This window comes from Mirounga angustirostris, unplaced genomic scaffold, assembly GCF_029215605.1.
Source record: "Mirounga angustirostris isolate CCGP_5_RB_7025 unplaced genomic scaffold, mMirAng1.0.hap1 SCAF_10, whole genome shotgun sequence".
NCBI lineage: Eukaryota > Metazoa > Chordata > Mammalia > Carnivora > Phocidae > Mirounga > Mirounga angustirostris.
The window spans coordinates 81,091,818-81,113,562 of NW_026991718.1; the positions used below are offsets into that span (position 1 = coordinate 81,091,818).

General features: G+C 39.2%; 1 protein-coding gene across 7 annotated transcripts in view; it reads left to right on the forward strand.

The window, feature by feature from the left end:
- TMEM182 (transmembrane protein 182) overlaps positions 1-21,745 on the forward strand; it is a 126,571-nt gene that overhangs the window by 24,922 nt on the left and 79,904 nt on the right. For all 7 annotated transcript variants that reach the window (XM_064572657.1, XM_054509967.2, XM_064572660.1 and 4 more), the window contains exon 4: positions 8,416-8,553. In XM_064572657.1, coding sequence (XP_064428727.1) covers positions 8,416-8,553 — 138 coding nt within the window. The remainder of the gene's footprint in view (positions 1-8,415; positions 8,554-21,745) is intronic.

A 21,745-nucleotide genomic window follows, 5' to 3' on the forward strand; every position in this document is an offset into this window, starting at 1 on the left:
TATGCTGGAGGTTCTCATTTGCTGCTGAGGATGGTGGAGGGGGGTGGCGTGTTTTGTTTTGGCTTCTTATAAAACATTTTATAGCACTTCACACTGTGTGCTCGAGGATGTGTCGAAACATAGGATTAGCTTTATGAACTAGCTTTGTGAGGTGTCTGAGGCAAGATAGCAAGTTTTGAAAAATGAATAACACTTAAGTTTATCTTTAAACTGCAAATACAATATTTACATTTTTATATACATAATAAAATAATTTATCAAAACACTACGAATTTGGAATTGTGATCATTTGGGTTGACTTTTTCCCTCTATACTCTGTACGGAAGGTAGGTTGTGTACATTATAATATTACAAAATCAAGAGGAGATTTGTCAATATCTTAACAGAACAAACTGTTCTGGCATACAAATGAAAAAATCCATGAAAACAGGTTTTATTCTTGCTGGTTTCTCACCTTCTGTAACAAGAGCTTATCACTAAAGTTGATTTCATCTCTATCCCGACTTCCCGGCTTTAGGCCCCACTTGGGTAACTAGAATAACTACCTGACTAGTTTTCCATGTTCTGTTCTTTTTCCTGCCAGTTTATTCTCTGGACAGCGACAGGAGTGGTATTTGGATACAAATGTGGCTATAATTGCTGATAACTGACCTTCAGGGGCTCCCTAGGACCAGTATGATAAAGACCAACTCTTTCTGAGTGGCACATGAGGCCATGACTGCCTTTCTGTCCCGCCTTTCCTGGTGCCTTCATCCACATGGGAGGCAGCTGCAGGGAGCTGTTTTCTATTTCCCAATCCATGGAACTCTTTCCTACTCTGACTGGGTTGACCTTCCTCCTGCCTTCTGCCGGTTCAACTATAATCAGAACTGTAGGGCTTTACTCATGACCATTCAGCCCTGAAATAGTGGCTTCTCAAGACAGTCATCCATCCGGCTCTGTGATGTGCTGTGCATACCTTTGCTGGGGCTCCTATCACCCAGTGTTAAACTTACTTCTTTTTCCCTCACTGGACTGAACTTGTGAGGACAAGGATTATGTCTAACTCTTGCAGTCTTTGGTGCCTAGAGAGCCACTGAAGTATGTTTTCTAAGTTAAGTGACTTATGGTTGTCAACCACACACCTATTCGCCAAGCAAGCCTGGCAGGGTCTCTCTTTGCAGTCCCTTGGGAGACACTGGCTTGAATTGCTGGATGGGTGTGAATGGCTGGGAATGGAACTTCTTATAAAATAATCCAGAGTTAAAACTTCAGGCTGCTTCTACGCATCATCAAAATTAATGAGTTTTAGGGCATGTTTATTACATTCTTAGTGGAAAAAGAAATACCGTAGGGTTTTATTTTCTAACCTTGTAGATGGATTTCAGAACAGATAATAATTCTGCCATTAGCTTCCCGTTTGTGGTCCATGGTAATCTGCACACGTGCAAAAATGTGCATGCGTGCACTCACACACACACACACATGCATACCTATGCACACATATTGATGTACACAATTAATAGTCTGCTTTATGTCATGGCCATCATTGTCCTACAGTTTGGGATGATTTTTATGTTTCCTCCCTGAAGGATGCTTAATAGATGTCTCCCTGCACTTCCTAATTATATCACTTTGGAATTTGATCTTTTAGGTATATCCAAGATATGAGCTCCTTTTGATGTATGTTTCAATCTGAAATTTGAATTTGCAGTGCCATTAATATTCTTTATGTTAGATACTTTTTATGAGTAAAACACATTGTGGACAGAGTTTTGCATTCCATATACACTCTTATTTAACAAACTAGACAACCTCTAATGACTTGACGTTTCTTTGCTTCATGAAAAAGCAAAAGGATAGTCCTCAAATGAAAACTAGAAAAATACTGTATATTAGTGAAAATATTATAAAAATGTGAAGTGACATATACGGAATATACTGAGAGGACATTTCAGGATACCCTGGGCTGATGATTTTTAATCTAGATCTACAAGGATGAAGTTAGTTGGTAGTGAAAGAAATACTGTAAGGGTAAAAGCTTAATCTATTTAGGAAAATAAACTGGATACTCTAGAAGAAGCATTTCTATAACATCTGTTGTTAGAGTAATTACTACTCATCCTCATTACAACACCCGAGCAAGGAGCACTTTGTTAGGTCAATTCACCAATTTATTTAGAATCAACAGAACTTCATTGCTTTGAAAGTATTCGTTAATTCTGGCCTTTCACAGATTCAGATGATGCTTTCTTTTAATTAATCCAAATTGTGATGATATAGATTATAGGTAAATCTATTTACATTGTAAATCTTGCTTCCTGTTCTAGAAGGAATTAATAGAAATCCAATATTGTTTAAGTTAACTGAATTGTACTTAGTGGTACAAATGGATTTTTAGAGATGTTTTCACTTGGCACAGTCCAAAGGTTTCAAAGACAAAACTTCACAGTTTTTGTGGCTGCTATAAGGAACAAGAAAATGAATGAAGTGTTCTCTGAGATACATTCACGATCTAGGGGTCTTAAACAGTACAAACCACTAATCAAACACAAATATCCTCCCTGCCAAAATTTCAAAGGTGTAGATATATTAGAACTGAAACTTGTCCCCATCCTAGATCCATGAGATTAATAGATATCTTTTATGTGTTAACTACATTGTTGACAAGGACATTTTATTACAGAGTGAGTACAAATTAATAATAGTAAGAGCAAATATATGTGAGTACTTACCGTATGCAGCTACTTTCCTTGTATTTTCTCAATTCTTTCTATAAGCTTATGTGAAGGGTATTGTTTTCCATCTTAGAAAACTATGGTCTGTCAGAGACACACAATTCGTGGAAGGACCCCAGTATCATGTTTGACTCTCAAAACACATATACTTCATTAACTTTATGTTGAAGATTCTCTGATTGCCTCAGTTTTACTTCAAACAGTGAAAGAACTCTACCCAATTTCACAGGACGATTCTGAATTACGAGTGAACATTTTAATTCTGGAATCAAAGTGCGCCACATATGCAAACTAGGTAATATAATTAGCTAAGGAACAGGAAGTTCCACAAAATTTTGAAATAGGCTTGAAGCTATGCACTTTTGAATGCTGAAGCACAAGCAGAAAAATAAAGCACACAGTACCTGCAATAAGGAGTCTCTCTTGGAAGCAATTTCTGTATGGTCACAACTCTCAGGCAGCGAGGTTCCCCCTTCCCTTAAATGCAGATCTGTTGCTCTTACCTTTTCCAGGGACTCAGAATCGAAAGTCAGGCTATTTTGTTAGAGCAAAGGACAGGACAGGAACTGGCAGCTGTCAGGAACAACAGCAGCTCTGAGGAGCATCCATCCACATTTCTGTTTTCTCTCTTTCTGTCTCTCCCTCACCAGGTGCTTTCTCTCCTTCTTTCAATCCGTCTGCTTTTCTCTGTGGAGAGGCGTGTCCTGCTGTTTTTGTCCTCTCTGTGGCCCGCTTCATAATGCTGCCCTCTTGTCTGCATATGGCTCTTCTGGACCCAGTGACCAGTGCTTCTTTTTAACTTCAACCTTGCTACCAATCACCTCATGTTTCCAGTTTTCCAGTTCTCCAGGGATCACAATGATTAGCCCAACTCATCTTTACAAAACGTAGGTCCTAAGACATGGATCAGAGGTCACCGTGTTAGAGCTGTCTTTGTGTTAGGTGTCTGAGCCCATTTGTTTGTATTTTCGGTATTTAGGAGTAGAGTCACATGTTCTAAAACATGGCCAACACTTTCTTAGAGGTTAGTGGACAAGGAAACTTCCCATGGAAGACAGTATGTCAAACACAACTTCTCTACTGCACTGTGTGCAGGAATCTAAAGGGATTTCCAAACGTCAATGGTACATAAAAGCAGCAGGCAAGGCTCTGAGGGAAGTAATTCACTTTCCTATTACTGAACACAGTACCACCTGCTGTGTAGTGTTCATGCAATTTAAATAATAATGTAAATAAAAGCAACCACAAAATAAATGCCATGCATTGATTTCTTATTTTATGTCACACACTTCACATACATTATTAATAATTCTTCCAATAACTCTAAAGGATGGATACAAACATCTGTATTTTACAGAAGAGATAGATGTTCGGGAAGCTTAAGTAACTGGTCCAAGGTAACATCACATGTAAGTGGTAAATAACTGAGGTTACTCTGATTCTAAAATCTGCATGTCTATACCGTATTGTGCTGACAATATATTTTTGTATTTCAACAGTCAAGAATATTTTAAAGAAATTAGGATGAGAAAAATACTAGGTAATATTTATGCAGATATTCACCTTTTCCGTTTCTCTTCCTTTATTCCTCAAGTTTCAAGTGAACCCTGGTGTCATTTCTTTCAACCTAAAGAAATTCCTTTTCCTATGTCTTTATAGAACAAGTCTGCTTTGATAAATTCTTTCTTCCTCCTTGAGAAATGGCTTCTTTTTCCCTCTTTATTCCTCAGAGATATTTTCACTAGAAGAAGAATTTGAGATTGATAGTTCTTTTCTTTCATTGCCTTAAAGATGTTGTTCTACTCTCTCCTGGCCTCCATCATATCTGATGAGAAAATATGGTCCTTGGGATTGTTGTTCCCCTGTATTCAATATGTTTTCCCCCTTACCTGCCTGTGACTACTTTCAAAACTTTATCTAAGGTTTTCAGTAATTTTATTATTATGTGTCTAGGCTGATTTTTTTTTCCAGTTTTTGTTCTTTGGAGTTTGTCGAGTTTCTTGTATCTATAAATTTATCTTTCACCAAATCTGGGAATTTTTCAGGCATTATTTCTATGAATGTTCATTCGGCACCAATATGGTCTGCCTCTGCCTTAGGGACTCCAGTGACACAATTGTGACATCTTTTGATGTTTTCTCTCAAGTCTCTGAGACTCTAGCCATTTTTTAAAACATTTTAGTTATTTATTTGAGAGAGAGAGAGTGAGTGAAAGAAAGAGAGAGAGAGTGCATAAGCAAAGGGAGAGGCAGAGGCGAGGGAGAAGCAGACTCCCCACTGAGCAGGGAGCCCGATGTGGGACTCGATCCCAGGACCCTAGGATCATGACCTAAGCCAAAGGCAGACGCTTAACCGACTGAGCCACCCAGGCACCCCTGACTCTAGTCATTTTTTATTTCAATTTCTTTTCTTTCTGTTCAGATTGGATAATTTTTTTTTTTTTTTAAGATTTACTTATTTGACAGAGAGAGACACAGCGAGAGAGGGAACACACAGGGGGAGTGGGAGAGGGAGAAGCAGGCCTCCTGCGGAGCAGGGAGCCTGATGCGGGACTCAATCCCAGGACCCTGGGAACATGACCTGAGCTGAAGGCAGATGCTTAACCGACTGGAGCCACCCAGGTGCCCCAGACTGGATAATTTCTACTGCTCTCTCCTCAAGTTCACTTGCTCTTTCTCATCTCCATTCTGCTATTGAGCTCATTTCATGGATTTTAAGTTTCAGATGTTATATTTTTCACTGCAATTTAGTTCTTTTTTTTATAGACTCTATTTCTCTTTCAATAATTTCTGTCTTTCATTTCAAGAGTGTTCACCTTAGTTCATAGAAAATGGTTCTAGTATCTGCTTTAAAGTCTGTATGATAATTCACACATTTGAACCATCTTGGCAACTGCTGATTGCTCATTCCTTTGAGAATTGGTCAGATTTTCATGGTTGTTAGTATATCATGTAATTTTGGATTATAGCCTGGACATTTTGAATATTACGTCGTTAGACCTTGCACACTGTGAAACTTCTGTGGAGAATATTGATTTGTTCTTTGAACAAGCAATCCACCTGCATGATTTGTCCTTCAAGGTTAGTTCAGTTTTCAAAGCCTTTGAGATGCTGTTTGGGTCTGCTGGGGCGTGTATATCAGTCAGGGCTTGCTCTGGTACTTGGGTGATATTTATACTGTAATTCAGTTCTCAAAGCCTTTGTTGTACTTATTTGGGCATTTTCTGTGCATGTACAACTTGGGGGGTGAGCTCATCACTTGTGTAGTTTCAAACACAGAATTAGAGATTCTCTTCTCTGGTTCTTGCTCATCTGTGGGGTTTCTTCCACATCCTCAGGCTTCCAGGGCCCACTTTTCCAGTTTGTCTGGCTGGAAAGATTAGTTTCTCAGCATGGGCCTCCTGGGCCATGGCCCAGTTTCATGCAATTGTACCACAGTACAAAGGAGTGAAAGAAGAGGAAAACCCCCAGAGCAGTGGTTCCTTGACTCTTTGCAAACTGGGTGTCCCTTTTTCTGCTTCTATTTTTTTTTTTAAGATTTATATTTTTATTTGAGAGAGAGAGAGAGAGAGAGAGAAAATGTGGGTAGGGGGGGAGGCAGAGGAAGAGAATCTTCAAGCAGATTCCCTGCTGAGCACAGAGCCTAATGCAGGGGGGCTTGATGTGGGGCTCCATCCCAGGACCTGAGCCAAAACCGAGAGTCGGTCACTCAATCCATTGAACCACCCAGGCACCCCATTTTTCTGCTTCAAATAGCCAAAAGGTTGAATCGTCTTTTGGGATCTTAGGTGTCCATGCCTCCCCTGGGGTAGCAGTGCAGATCTACTTTTGAGGCCTCGAGGCAGGACTGGGAGAATAAAAAGAGAAAATTCAGCATGGGGACTTTGCCTAGACTCTGGCTTAGAGGGACAACTTTTCCTGCTGATCTATCCAGAATGGTGATCTTAACTCCGGGTTTTTTGTTTTGGTTTTTGTTGTTTTTTTGTTTTGCTGTTTGTACCTTTTATAAAATTCCCAATTTGGCTTGCCTTCAGGCCAAATCCAGGAGGAGAAAAAAAGGAAAAACTCAGAAAACTCTTTGTAGCCAGTTTTATCTTTCCTTGGGGTTTGACTTCTCTCCTTAATGCACTTGCTATTTACTTTTCAGACTCCTGAGATAGTTGTTTGCCAAGCGTGTCCACGTTTTAGTTGAAGTCAGGGGAGCCACAGAATGGGCTCCTTTTTCTGTGGACTGCATCTTAATCATGTTTTCACCCCTAGTACTTGCCACAGAACCTACCACATGATAGACAAGTAAATGAAGGGAATGCAAGTGTAAAATGTGAGGCTCACCAATGTGAAGGAAATCTTTGTGTGTGTGTGTGTGAATGAAAATGTAAAATGTGAAGCTTGCCAATTCTCCAGCAAATTCTTGTATGACCTGGATGGCATGTGTTTGGCTCACTGTTTGCTACTCTTCCCACACTCAAAGATGGTCAGTACTTCTCTACTGCTTGGCTCCCTGTGGAGCCTGAATGCAGCCACAGAATATTCCTAACATCCCAAACCTGGAAACCACTGTCAGGCGAACAGCATGGGATGTGGGGTACAAGCCGGCCTTTTACTCCTGTCTTTCACATGTGTCCACACATTTTCCAGCCTTCATTTCCAATTTAAATGCAATGCCTCCTCCTCACAAATTTCCACCTTCCTATACTCCTTGCTCTAAGATTCCAGCTGATGGACACAGTTTTTTCTTTGCCAGGTGGGCTTGTGGAAAAAAATCATTTTTTTTGCTTTCTTATATAAAGTTCTATGTTTTCATTAAAAAATGTAATTTGACTAATGTGTTTTATGGGGCTTTCCTTCATTTATACCAAAAGGAACTTATGTTAGTGTTTTAGCCCTTGGGAAATGATGAATTTGTTTAATAGATCAGTAATTATCCCGCTCAAAAATGATCATTAGAATTCCTCTTTATTTGATTACTATGTATCACCAAACCCACAATCCATTTATCACCAGCTGCATCCATTAATTCAGCTATGCTGGTCTATGCATAAGAGACTACTCTAACTTCTCATTTCGAGTCTTTCTAAGAAAAATCTTGGTAGAAAGTAGTATGCCTTAAATATATCTGATTTAAAATCTCAGTCTATACAAACCTTTCATTTTGGTTTTGTTTGCCATTTTTCTTACCTGAAGACTATTTTCCAATAGAGTCGCAATCTAAATAGAAGTATACTTTTTTGTTAGGGGATTGGGGTGATTATTAGCTTCTAGGGGATGACAGTGATAGTAAGAAGCAATGTTTGTAAATGTGAATGCCTTTTCATGTCTTTGTATGTTTGGTATGAAACACCTAGCTGTGACCCAACTAGGTACTTACTCAAGGGAACGCTTTCCAAAACTAGAACATCCCCACTTCTAAAATGGAAAACACAGTCAGGAAAATGAGCTCCGAGAGTGTACTGAGCATGTGTGTGGTGCAAATAACAACTGTGAGTTAGTTGAAGGTTGACATCACTAAGTACAAAATTATCTAGTAAGGTTTCCTTTGGATTGTCATTCAGGACCCATGGCTTGGGACTCTGCCTAGCTGTGCCATGACTGAAATCAGAACAATAAAGAGGAAAGAAACTGACTGTGTGGTACAATCTAAGTGGGATTCACAATCTAAATGTGGTTTTCTTTTCTCCTTTTCCCCGTGGGGTCTCCAGTTTACCGTGGTTTCTGGGCAGTCCTGATGCTTCTTGGGGTCGTCGCCGTGGTGACTGCGAGCTTTCTGATCATCTGTGCAGCCCCCTTCGCGAGCCACGTTCTCTATAAAGCTGGTGGAGGCGGGTACATTGCTGGAGGTATGTGCAAGGCAAAGGGTGTGATTTCCAGTCATGGTTTTTCTCGACAGCCTCATATTTTCCTTTTCTAGTTTCAGGTTTCAGGCCTCTAGTAGTAGTAATATAATGATATTCATATGCAGTTTTGCTTGAGGGCCCATTATACGCAGACCCTTCTCCAGGGACTTTGCGTTTTCCACGTGCTCCACAGCATTTGCTCACTGTATCCACGTTGTATGAAGAAGGCACTAGAAGGGAAAGCTCTGTTCTTTAGCCTCTTTTAACCTATTTATTTTCTATCTGTAAAATGGATTCATAGCATGTCTCTCTGTAACATCAGGATATGGGTGAACTTTTCTGTGCACTCTTAAAGACATAGCCTCACGATGGTATTACAAACTGGCATGATTTATTTATCACAGGTAAAAAACATCTCTTTCTACAATGTCACCACTCACTTTTCTTAATTGTGGTTCATTTGCGTTATAGAAACACATTCTCTCTTTGGCGAAACCTGCGTTTGTTTTAGTCAGCTTTCCAACTAGTCTTTTTAATGCCTTTACAGTGATCTTAGTATAAATAGAAAAATAATTGACTAGGTGTGTCTTAGGAATATCAAGTGTTTTTCATTTAATTGGAAAATAAAAGCCAGAACATTAATCTGAAAACATGTAAGCACAGGTGATTTGTAAAGATAACAGTTCTAGAAAATGAGACAAACATCACTATGACCAAGACCATATTGTACATGGCTATATGCTATATCGTAACATCAAATCAGAAGGACAAAGTGTTTCTGTATGAAATGGTAGTGATAGTAAAGAAACAGAATGGATAGTTTTGTCATCTCTAAATCATTGCAGAGACAGCTCCTGATGTTGTCCATCATCATTTAATCAATGACCAATTAACAGTTCATTTAAGCACACTTATTACATAATATTGTGCTTAATTCTGTAGCGGGAATAAAAAGAATAATCAGATATGGATCCTCCGTTCGAAGAGTTCAGAAAAGAAAAAAGAAAAAGAAACAACCCACCAAAACCAAAACCCATCCTGTGAATAAGAGTCCTGTTAAACCTATTCTGTCATTCTTTTGTCTTTTATTCAATTCTTTCCTCACTGGTTTTTTTCAAGGACCTTGTTTTCAAGGGCCTGGATTTACCTACAAAATTCACCATTTTAAAGTATATAATGCAGTGGGGTTTTTTTTAAAGATTTTGTTTATTATGTTATGTTAATCACTATTACATTATTTTTTGATGTAGCGTTCCGTGATTCATTGTTTGTGTATAACACGCAGTGCAGTGCTTTTTAGTACATTTCCAGAGTTGTGCAAATATTACCACTCTCTGATTCCAGAATATTTTTTTTTAAAGATTTTATTTAATTATTTGAGAGAGAGAGAGAGAGCCCAAGCAGAGTGAGCGACAGGCAGAGGGAGAGGGAGAAGCAGGCTCCCCACTGAGCAGGGAGCCCCACGTGGGCTCCATCCCCGGATCCTGGGATCATGACCTGAGCCAAAGGCAGACACTTAATTGACTGAGCCACCCAGGCGCCCCTAATTCCAGAATATTTTTATCACCTCACAAAGAGACCTTATTGTCTCCCCTCCTTCCCTCCCCCTGACCCTGAGTTAACACTCGTCTACTTTCTATCTCTGTGGGTTTGCCTATTTTGGATATTTCTTATCAGTGGATTCACACAGTGTGTGGCCTTTTGTGTCAGGCTTCTTTCACTTTAATCTCAATTTATAATCTCTCTTCTTTAATTCATAATTCCATAAGACCAAATCCCTTATATGCCATAAAACTGAGCATTTTCTGAGCCAAATGTTTTTACCTTCTCCAAACCACATTCTACCTTTGCTTTGTTCCAAGGTCTTGTGAAGGTACATATTTTTCCATGGTCTTCCCAGAAATAACAGCTGTCTACTAGAGCATATAAATATTTGTTTCTTCTCATTGCTTACCTTTCTTTTTAAATCTTTTCCAATAAAGGAAATATGTATAGTTAACCCTGGAACAATATGGGTTTGAACTGTGTGGGTCCATTTATTTATACATGGACTTTTTTTTTTTTGATAAATACAGTACAGTCCTGTAAATCCGTTTTTTCTTTTTTATGTTTTTACAGTACCGTCCTGTAAATTTACAGTACAGTCCTGTAAATCTATTTTTTCTTTATGTTTTTCTTATGTTTCTTTTCTTAGCTTACTTTATTGTAAGAATACAGTGTATAATACATATACAAAGTATATGTTAATTGATTATGTTTTCAGTAAGACTTTTCTGGTCAACAGTAGGCTGTCATGAAATCTTAGGGGAGTCAAAGCTACAGGCAAATTTTCAACTACAGTTAAGTTTTTGTGGTGTCAAAAGTTACAGGCAAAAAAAAAGTTATAGGCAAATTTTCAACTGCGGTTCAGTTTTGGGGGAGTTAAAATTTATAGGCAGATTTTCAACTGCACAAAGGTCAGCACTCCTAACCCCACAGTGTTCAAGTGTCAACTGTAATAGCATGAGTTTAGTACACATATGGACAGCATGGTTGTTTTAAACTCAGAAACGCTCTGATCCTTGGTTTAGTCTGATCAAAGAATTGTGTGTCTGTGTGTATGTCTCGTGCTTTTGAAAAAAAAAAAGAAAGTTGGTCATTTTTAAATTGTGCAAGAAGGTAGTATATCCAAATTACATTTGGCTGAGAACTCTGTAGGAAGGTAAAAGCATTTGGTATGTACTCATATGCCGGTGACCAGTGGGTTTTCTTTTTGTGATGAATCTTTGCTGTGTGTGGGAATGGGGCTGGGGTTCCCCTTGCTCAGATCTTCTTCTAAAGTCCCCTGGGAACTGAGCGGTGTCCATGGTATTCTGGGACCCATTCTGCAAACAATCAAACTGGACAATTACGAGGACACTTCCTTTCAAACTTGACTTTTAATTTCCTTCATGGCAGAATTCTTTATTGTTTGTGTAGGACCATTTGTTCCCACAGAACACAGAGAGAGATTCTGTTGGATGAGACAAAATTAGCTTGGGCAGAAAAAGTGATGTTCTCAGGAATAATTGAAGTTTACAGTCTAGTGTCAATTTCCACAGTGAAACACAATTCTGCAAGGCAGTTATGGGGCCAATAAATCATCCTTCATCTTCAGTACTTCTCGATAGAAGAATTTTTAAAATCTCTTCAATGTTTATTACCAAAATTCTCAGGTAATGTTAATAGGCAACTTAGCCTCTCAGAGTCGAAGGTGGAAACTTACATGCTATGCTGTATGAACACTTGGCAAATATGTAGCAAACACTAGGTTTTTCGGCCAGCCAAATTTTTGTGTGCCACATTTAATATGGAACCACGCATATAGTCATCTACGAGTTAAACTGAATTGAATTTATAATGCTTTCTTTGGTTAGATTTTATATTTTCAAAATGAGGAGATCTCATTCTATGGGCCTAGTGTTCTAGAATCTCTTTGTTTCTTATGGCTTGCCTCGTCGTTCCCTGCCTCACCGAGCCTCCTGTGCTGCCCTGTGCCAACGCTCTTTGCTCTGCCGGTTGGCTAGGAACAGGTGCAGCTTGGGCCTGGGGTTGCTGTGGCAGCTTTATCAATGCCACAAACAAGATGGTACCCTCTCTCTTTCTTTGGACAGATGGCCTTAGAACGGGGAATAGCCAAATTCCAAATGGCCAGTGCTGGATATGTGCATGCACAAAGACTCTTTGGCATTAGCAGGAAGACTGTTTTTGAGCATTCCATGCATGGCTGAGTCATGCTGATGTCACAGTTGTCCCTGTGAGTAAGGGGCGGGGCCCATGGTATTCCTCTTGCTCTGTCAACAGGCTCAGAGCAAAGTGTGGAGGGCGTATGTTGCCACTCCTCACAGCTGGGCAAATTCCTTTTCAGGCAGGCTAGGCCGCGTGTTCCCCAAGGAGGTTCAGTTCTGGAACAAGCATTTGGTATGTACTCGTACGGTACATACATGAGTATGGTAATTGTCAGGATGTTACAACGCCGACCCTGTTGCAATGAGTTCTTGTCACACACTCTACAAAGCCTAAACAAATGCTGAAATTCGTTTTAATGTGGACTTCCAGAGGACTTTCAGATCCAAAGGGCCTGACGCTTGTCTTCTCCTATCCCTGCGATATTAAAGATGACAGGAAAGATGCAGAAGTTAAAATGGGTAGGCATAGCATTACAAAACGTTTAAAGTATATGGAGGAAATTATTATATAGCTGAAACTTCCTAGTACCTGGGCAAAGCGACGTCAAGACAGGAATTGCTGTGCATGAGTAAGACTTCTAAACGTACAGGAAAGAATAATGACGTGATCTGGAAATTCTGGGATACTGACATCACTGGGTAATAAGCCATAAAACTTAAAATTGGTATTTTACCAGGATATTACGGTACAAAGGTTTTTCTTTTGTAAATGAAATCACTTTTTCCTGAGTGACAAAGTGGGTTTAAATTTTTCTGCTGAATGTAGAGCTTGACAGAGTCCCTCCTGTGTAGAGGTGCCTGAAAAGTTTCTGGATCTCGGCTAAATCCTTTGTGGGACCCTCACATTGGTGAGACTACATGGACATCTTGTAAGTCAGAGGAATATAGCAGCCTTTATTCTAGACCCAGGAGGTATTAATGGGAGCCAAGGGTACCTTTGCAGTGTAATTGGTTCTTTGGAACAGTTAGTCCTTTGGGGGCAAAGTAGTGATTTGTCTCCTGCCCATTCTGTGACCACAGAGGATGCTCCTTGCCCAGACAGCTGTTGCTCAAGCCATTAATGGTAACCAGGGATATAAGCTGAGTGAGTTGGGATGAATTTTATAAATCCTCTGCCATGTGGGACAAACTGCTAGAAGCACATCCTTCCACAGCTCATCCCTGTTCCCTTTGGATCTGGAGGACAATGCTTTCTAGAAGCGTAGTGATGTGAACCTTCTTAAAAAAGTGACATAGGAAAGGTGAGAGGATATGAAGGGAATATAAAATTCTGAGTACAAAATATATAAACTACTGAATCAGAATTCAATTGGACTTGTGGTTTGTTTTCCTTTTTCTTTCAAAAGAGCAAAAATTTGTAGTAGCTCATCAGCAAACCACATTTATTTCTATATGAAATAAGGTAGATGTGATGGATGCCAAACTGCAAGATACTTTTTCCCCTAAATCCTAGAAAAAATCAGTCACAGAAGCCAAGGGACATATTTCAGATGTTCCTTTTTTTTTTTTTTGGCTGAGACTGAACACGTGGCTTCCAGGAAGCAGTGTCATACCTTGCTCCTTACGTCTTCCTCCAGATAAAGCAAAGAGAGAGAAGAATATGTGGAGGAAACAGAAGACCATGAGCAGGAAGGGATTAGGGAAGAATTGCTGACAGCCTAGAGGCAGGCATTCTAAACTTACAGGAACACGCATCTCCCTGCTTGCACCTGCTGTCTCCATGTCTGTATTGTGAGAGATCCAGACTATAAACAGCCACTTACCCTGGACAAGCAAAGGGGCCTCTGTGTTAGCAGAACAGGCCTGGAAGGCCAGTGAATTCTTGCCAGAATGGCTTTTCTAAAGCTTCTGTGTCTTTCTTAGTGCACCAGAAGGAGGCTTTCAGGAGAAAATCACAAGCATGACCTCCTAGTGGGGAACAGAATATTTCACCAAAGTCTAGGACTTCACATTTTTATTCACAGGTCTGTTCTGTTGGAGGTATGCATGGAAACAAAAGGGTGACTCATGAGAACTGTAGGTTACTGATACATTAGCCAGATGTGCTTGTTGTAGTAGAATTCCTGTCTCTGGTTTTTGTTTTTAAATCTTATTATGTTATGTTAATCACCATACATTACATCATTAGTTTTTGATGTAGTGACTGTCTCTGATTTTTATGAAACACAAAACAGCAGTTTGGATTTCTCTTTTGCTCAGTCCAGAAGCTTTGTACACTAGATCTGCTTTCTGAGTAGTTCTGGAAGAACCAGTCACCCTTATGTTTCTAGAAGTACTTGCTCTGTACCCTGGCTTTGTGCCTTCAGTTGTCATATTTGGGAATTTGTTCAGGAAAAGTATTGTTTTGGATATTGATACTATAATAATGTCGAAGGCCTCTCTTCAAATTCTGATGTGGAATTTTAGTTTCCTCCATATGTCATTTCATCAAAATGTCAAGTGCTAGAATCAGTCAACGTTGGTCAATATTAAAGAGGAAAGAGCTTTGAAGAATTTTTATTTACAAAAATACTTTAAAGCCTATAACTTTTCTTTCTCAGTTCTTCAAAGTATTTTTCCCCACATTGCTTATCAGTTAGAATGTGCATAACAGGCTGTTAGGATCAGACTTATCCCCACTCAGTTTGGAATGGGGCACCAGTATGATAGATGTATGATGCTCTGGTGAAGAGAAAGGTCCCCAGAGGAAGAATTCAGAAGGGACAAGTGAGACCCAGTCCTCTGAGCCTCCAACACCCCAGCCAGGTGAGGAGACACAGAGTGGTTTCTCTGGAGAGAGCTGTTGTGCTCCTGAGTCTCTACGCCTACCTGGGCTTGGTGTGCATATGTGTTCTCATTGGAAACATTCTGGGTGATGGTCCAGCCCCTGCCCAGATGAATCTAGGTTATGAGAGGTCAGCTCAGTAATAGCTTTAGTGGGACTTTCTGGAAAACCTTGAACTGGAAACGTGAATAAATGGCCCCCACCCCCTTTTACAAATGTATCTGTGTGGTTCTTCTGAGAACTAGATCTATAGGTCCTGGCAAATGAATGCTTTTACTCGCATGATATTTTATTATGGGATATAATTAACCTCCACACTGAAAGGGAGTTTTCATATGTATAGGGTGACAAGATTCTTTCCACTTTATAAATGGCATCTCTGGTTTGGGGTTAGGTTTTAGTATGGTGGAAAGGCAGAATGAATTTCCATCTGCTTCACTCTCCTTCTTTTAAGTATGTGTATCATTAACATCTACTATTAACTTAGTTCCAGAAGGCATTTAATTTCTTTGCAAATATTCTGTTTTATTTCACACCCTTCCCCCAAATAGTCAATTTGCTCAGAAATAACTAGTAGTGAATGAATAAGGCATACTGCTTTTTTAACTGAAATTTTTATGCATTTTCTGAGGCTTTTCCCCCCACCCATTATACTTACTTGTACAAAAGAGAAACACATTAGTAATAGACTCCCCTGAATGACCAGATTGACATATGCTAAGTCTGTCCTAGAAAGAATTTTTACTTCCTGTAACTAAAAGGTTGTTGGGGGAAGGACAGGTAGTTTGCTCACTGGACACTTAAGACAGAAAATGTCCTTAATATATATAAGTGAGCACAAGTCTGGATTCACCTGTTACCGTTTCTGAAATGTTCCGCGATGGGCCTGTGGAGTGACTGGTGCCACCTGGTGGAAGATTCTAGTAAGACATGGGCAGACAATCTCCCTCACTTCTCATGGAATCTCGGAACTGGAAGGCACTGTGGCGGTTTCTCCCCTTGCCTCTTGACTAGCCCTAAAATAGCCCAGTCATATGAGAAGGTCTGATGCTTTAAAAGATTTCAGAGAATAATGTTCGCTAGCCATTAGCAGTAGTTCATGCCAAAGCTCAATAAAAATAATGATAATAACAAAACTAGCCGATGCTTATTATGCGCTTGCCCTGTTCCAGGAGCCTTGCTAAGTGCGTTATCCCCATTAAGTCCTTATGACTGCTCTCTGCAGTAGGCGCCTGCATGACCTCTATTTTACCAACAAAGATGCTGAGACACAGAGAAGTACAGAACTTGTTCAAGGTTACTCAGCTAGTCAAGTGTAAAGCCTTCCAGCCGGTACACCTTTGAGGTAAGATTTAAACCAGGAGTGTCAGAAGCCAGGCCTGTGTGCTTAACCACCTCCTGCTTCGTGAAACTCATCTACTGTGAGTAAACACTTCCTTGGTGTTAAATGAAAATCCTCTTTCCAGATGCAGTCCCTAATGACTTGTACAGATGGATAAACCCTCATGATCATTCTCTGTCAATAACTGTTTCTCAAGGGAGTACAGGTATGGGATAGGCAGGATGTTTAATGCCTACCAAGATTATGCCAACCTAAGAAAGTAATAAATATTTGAGAAATCCAATAGACATTATATAGGTTTGGTTGACTAAATAAAAACATGAGGCCAGAAAATGAAAGGGAAGAAGCAGTTAATATATTTGGACAGTAGTGTGGTGAAGTGTGGGCAGTTATGAATATTTGGAAATCAGATAGATGTAATGAAAAGATACAGGCATGAAATTATAACTATATAAGATATTCAGGCTATCTCAGGAAATTGGAGAAAAATCAGTGGAAAGTGAGTCTGAGAAAATGAAGAGTGAAAATTGTTTATGGTTGATCATTATGCATTAGCAGTTTTAAAATTTCTGAAAAATGACATGTAAAAATGAGCATAATGTAACTGAAGGAGAAAGGAATAGCATTTTAATGTAAAGAAGGACTATTACAGAAGTACAATTATTTTTAAGAACTTCTAGTGTATTTCCCCAAAAAACTAACTTTTTAGTGAATGAACTAACAGATACATAACTACTTTGAAGGTATGTTATGGTGCAGTAAGTCTTACTTTTGAGAAAATGTAGAATTAGCAAATTTTCCTTTCCCCATGTAACGTTTAGAAAAATAAGTATGCATTTTAGATTCTGGAGTGGATCTGTGAGAATAGCCTACACTAATGGCCATGTTTCCTCCTTTAGCCTGACACATAAGGTTTCTTAAAATTTGAGAAAGGTCTCAAACACTGCAATTTTTAAGATTCCTACTGTATTAAAAGTTAACACATGCCAAACTCATTTGCAAATACTGTGGCACTAAGAGCTTACATTTTAAAAGTTAATACTCTATGTTTTTAAAACACATACATAAATGTAATGACCCTATATATAAAGTCACTTGCAGACATTATCCAAAATCTTTTATGGATTTGGGCCTCAAACGCATACTGCTTATAGACTCCAGTGTCATCCATATCATGAAGGAGCACTGTTATTCTATCCCAAGAGGTTAAACCCTTGCCCATTCTCAGAAAGGGTCTAGCTCTTTCTCCTTGGTTGTGCTTTTATGTCCTCTAAATTAAAGGCTAGAGATGCTACCTACATACCTGAGGGACAACGGTCTTTCCAAAGAAGTCTCAGAAAACAAAGATGCAGGGTGGCATTCTGGTTCCTACTCTGGGGACCAGTTCACAGGGGCTCATTTTATAATGAAGCTTCATAACATTCATTTACACATCATATTTTGTGTATTTCAAATGATACATAAATGCAGTTTAAAACAGAAAACAAAACTCTGACTCAGAAAACAGTCACAAAACATCCCTGTGCTCCAAGCGTTGGAGAGTTTAATTGCACAGTGAACACAATTGAAGAGCTGTCAAAAGTTTTGTTGACAAAACCGATGCTTGAGGAGGAGAAGGGAAGACTGTATTCTTAAGGGGGGTGGGGGAGAGTCTGAGCAGGTGCACTGCAGGTCACTGCCACAGCATCTGGAAGCCCAGCATCTCTTTTAGCAGTTTGGCATAAGATCGTGTTTCATAAAAAGATACTGATGCGACACATGGAAAAGTGTTCAACATTGCTCGGCATCGGGGAAATCCAAATCAAAACCTCATGAGATAACCTCCTCACACCAGTCAGAATGGCTAAAATTAACAAGTCAGGAAATGACAGATGTTGGCGGGGATGCGGAGAAGAGGGAACCCTCCTACACTGTTGGTGGGAATGCAAGCTGGTGCAGCCACTCTGGAAAACAGTATGGAGGTTCCTCAAAAAGTTGAAAATAGAGCTACCCTATGACCCAGCAATTGTACTACTGGGTATTTACCCCAAAGATACAAATGTAGTGATCTGAGGGCGTATGTGCACCCCAGTGTTTATAGCAGCAATGTCCACAATAGCCAAACTCTGGAAAGAGCCCAGATGTCCATCAACAGATGAATGGATAAAAAAGATGTGGTATATATACACAATGGAATATTATGCAGCCATAAAAAAAAAAACACCCACGAAATCTTGCCATTTGCAATGACATGGATGGACCTAGAGGGTATTATGCTAAGTGAAATAAGTCAATCAGAGAAAAACATGTATCTCATGATCTCACTAATATGAGGAATTCTTAATCTCAGGAAACAAACTAGGGTTGCTGGAGTGGTGGGGGGTGGGAGGGATGGGGTGGCTGGGTGATAGACATTGGGGAGGGTATGGGCTATGGTGAGCGCTGTGAATTGTTCAAGACTGTTGAATCACAGGCCTGTGCCTCTGAAACAAATAATACATTATATGTTAAAAAAGAAAAAAAGAAGATAGTAGGAAGGCAAAAATGAAGGGGAGGAATTGGAGGGGGAGATGAACCATGAGAGACTATGGACTCTGAGAAACAAACTGAGGGTTCTAGAGGGGAGGGGGTGGGGGGATGGGTTAGCCTGGTGTTGGGTATTAAAGAGGGCAGGTACTGAATGGAGCACTGGGTGTTATACACAAACAATGAATCATGGAACACTACATCAAAAACTAATGATGTAATGTATGGTGATTAACATAATAAAATAAAATTTTAAAAAGAGATACTGTTGCCTATTTCCTTTTTTAAAACCATTTGTCTAAGGAAACGTATCGGTCATTTCAAGACTCTATGTTTGAGTTAGAACATCACAAACCAAAATATTCATTGTGGCTTAATTCATTATAGCCAAAACCTAGAAAGAACCCAGATGATCATCAAGAGATAAGTGGATGAAGAAATTGTGGTCTGTTCATACAATGGGAATAGTGCTCAGCAGTAAAAAAGAGGGACTACTAACACATGCACAACCTGGGTGAATTCTCTGTCATCATGTTGAGTATGAACAGCCAGAGACAAAAGACTGCACACGGTCATGATTTCATTTCTACAAGGTTCTAAGGGCAAAGCTCTGCTATAGTGATAGATGCTTTGGGGGAGGGGTGTGAGGAGGCCTGAAGAACCTCTCTGGAGTGACAGGGATGGATATTTTCTATTTTTAATGGATTGTGGGTACACTGATGTTTACATTTATCAAAACTCATCAAACCATACACTTAAAACTCATACATTTTGCTCTATGTAAATTATACCTCAGTTAAAAAAATGAGAGAAACAATGAATCTGTAATGCTTTTTAACCATTAGAACAACCTTCAAACTATTGGAGCTTAATATAATACCTTCAAATATTAGTATGGACTAATTTCAGAAATGTTTATATGAAGACTGTTTACGGATCTTCTGCCAAAGCCCCTTGTGGGGACATGGTCACTTATGCTGCTCGGTGCTCCTCTGCAGGTCTGAGAAGGCATTCATTATGTATTTCTTGATGAATTGCTGTTTCCTTTTAGAAAATGATAGTAAATACATAGCTTATCAAGTTCCCTTTTTGTTTTTTTTTTCTGGGCATGTCAGATCCAGGTTCACCATTCCATTAACGCGGCTGTCCTTTGTACCCTTACCCACACTCCAGGTTTTTTCTTCATTTCTATAGTTAGCATGAACCCTCTCTGTATCTTCCTGGGAGCTCCACCTGGAAAAGTAATCTCACTGCCTGCCACCTCCTTGGAATTTTTCCCCACTGTAGGGTGTCTGTGAATGTCTTCCTCCTAATGTGTTATATCTGCTATCAGGGTGTCCGTTTGAGTTATGCCACAGGCTACTTTGACCTTGTGACTGCAGACCTCATTTCATCCTCTGAAAATAGACAGAAGGAGTAAGCTGATGCTATCATCCCTAAGATTTTATGAAGCTGACATTCTAGCTCTGTTTCTCTAGATGCTCTTGCTGAATATTGCCCTGTCTCTAGAGTACATGCAGCCTCCAGTTAGAGAAAAGGCAATATTTTTCTGATTCTAATTCACTGTTCACTGTTCACTTTAACTTCATTCATAATGCATTTTTTTGACTATGGAATTCGTGGCCTTTCCTGCGCCCATAGAAAGCTGAAATGAGTTGTCACTGAATTTGTGTGCAAGCCTGACTAAAAGAGGCCAATGGAATCATCTTGAATTTATGATTCTTCCCCAAGTAACCAATAGCTGCCCATGATTGAAGTTGTTAAAACACATTTCAAAGGCAGTTCAGTTATATCTTAAGCAGTTAAATATCAAGTTTATTGTTTTTCAGTAACTCCAAAAGGCTTTTGTTTTTTAATACAGGTATATGTATTTCTAGGCAAGAATATAGACGTTTGGCATTTGCCTTTTTGAAGAGTTTCCATTTCTGTGGCCAACTTTTCTCTAGGAATGTGTTTTTTATTTATTTTATTTTATTTTATTAGGAATGTGTTTTTAAATCTGGTTTATTTTTCCATACTTGCTTCCATAAAATATTGAGGACATGCAGTTTTACTTTCAGTCTGTGACTTGGTGTTGGTGAAATTCTTTTGTATTTTTTTTCCACATTGTGAACATTTCCATATTGTTTATCATTAGCAATTGCATTCCTAATGGCCCTTTGTGACTACATGACCTTTGTTTCAGAGAAAATGCTTTCCAAATTGAATTCATGATATTTAGAAGGAAAAGTTGTCAACTTTGTAAGAGTTGTAAAATCATGAGTGGCTCTTCCCCACACTGCTAATTAGTAAGAGAACCAATGCATTCTTCTTGTGACTTAATTATTTGTCCATGGTTTTATTATCACAAATCTTCTTGGGATTTGCTACCTTACTTTATGCATCCCCGCCAACATCTGTCATAAAACAGTGAGCTGTTTTATGGATTTTTTTGGTCTTCAATTAGGTATTTTAAATTTAATTGGAAATAAATTATGCTTTCAAAATATGACCATATTTAAATATAACTTAATTTAAAAATAAATTATTACCTGAATATTAGCAATAGTTTCTATTCCTGCTAAAATCACAGTGGCAAGTGGGTTTGACATGTAACTCACTTGTTACTCAAGGACAGTTATTACTTATGTTTTCACGAATGAGAGTCCTTTAAGAAATCAAGGGATAATAATTAAGATTTTAACATAGTATTTTTCCATCAGTGTTCCCCCAAATGATACTCTCCACTTGGTAGGTGAACCAAACCAGCAATATTACTGTTCATTAATCATCACAATAGCCCACCAAAAGAAAATGTGTCTTTCTGGGTGTATGAACACACATACTGTCCTCCCATGCCCGCCAGCGTATGTCCTTTCTAGTGGACATAACCACAGA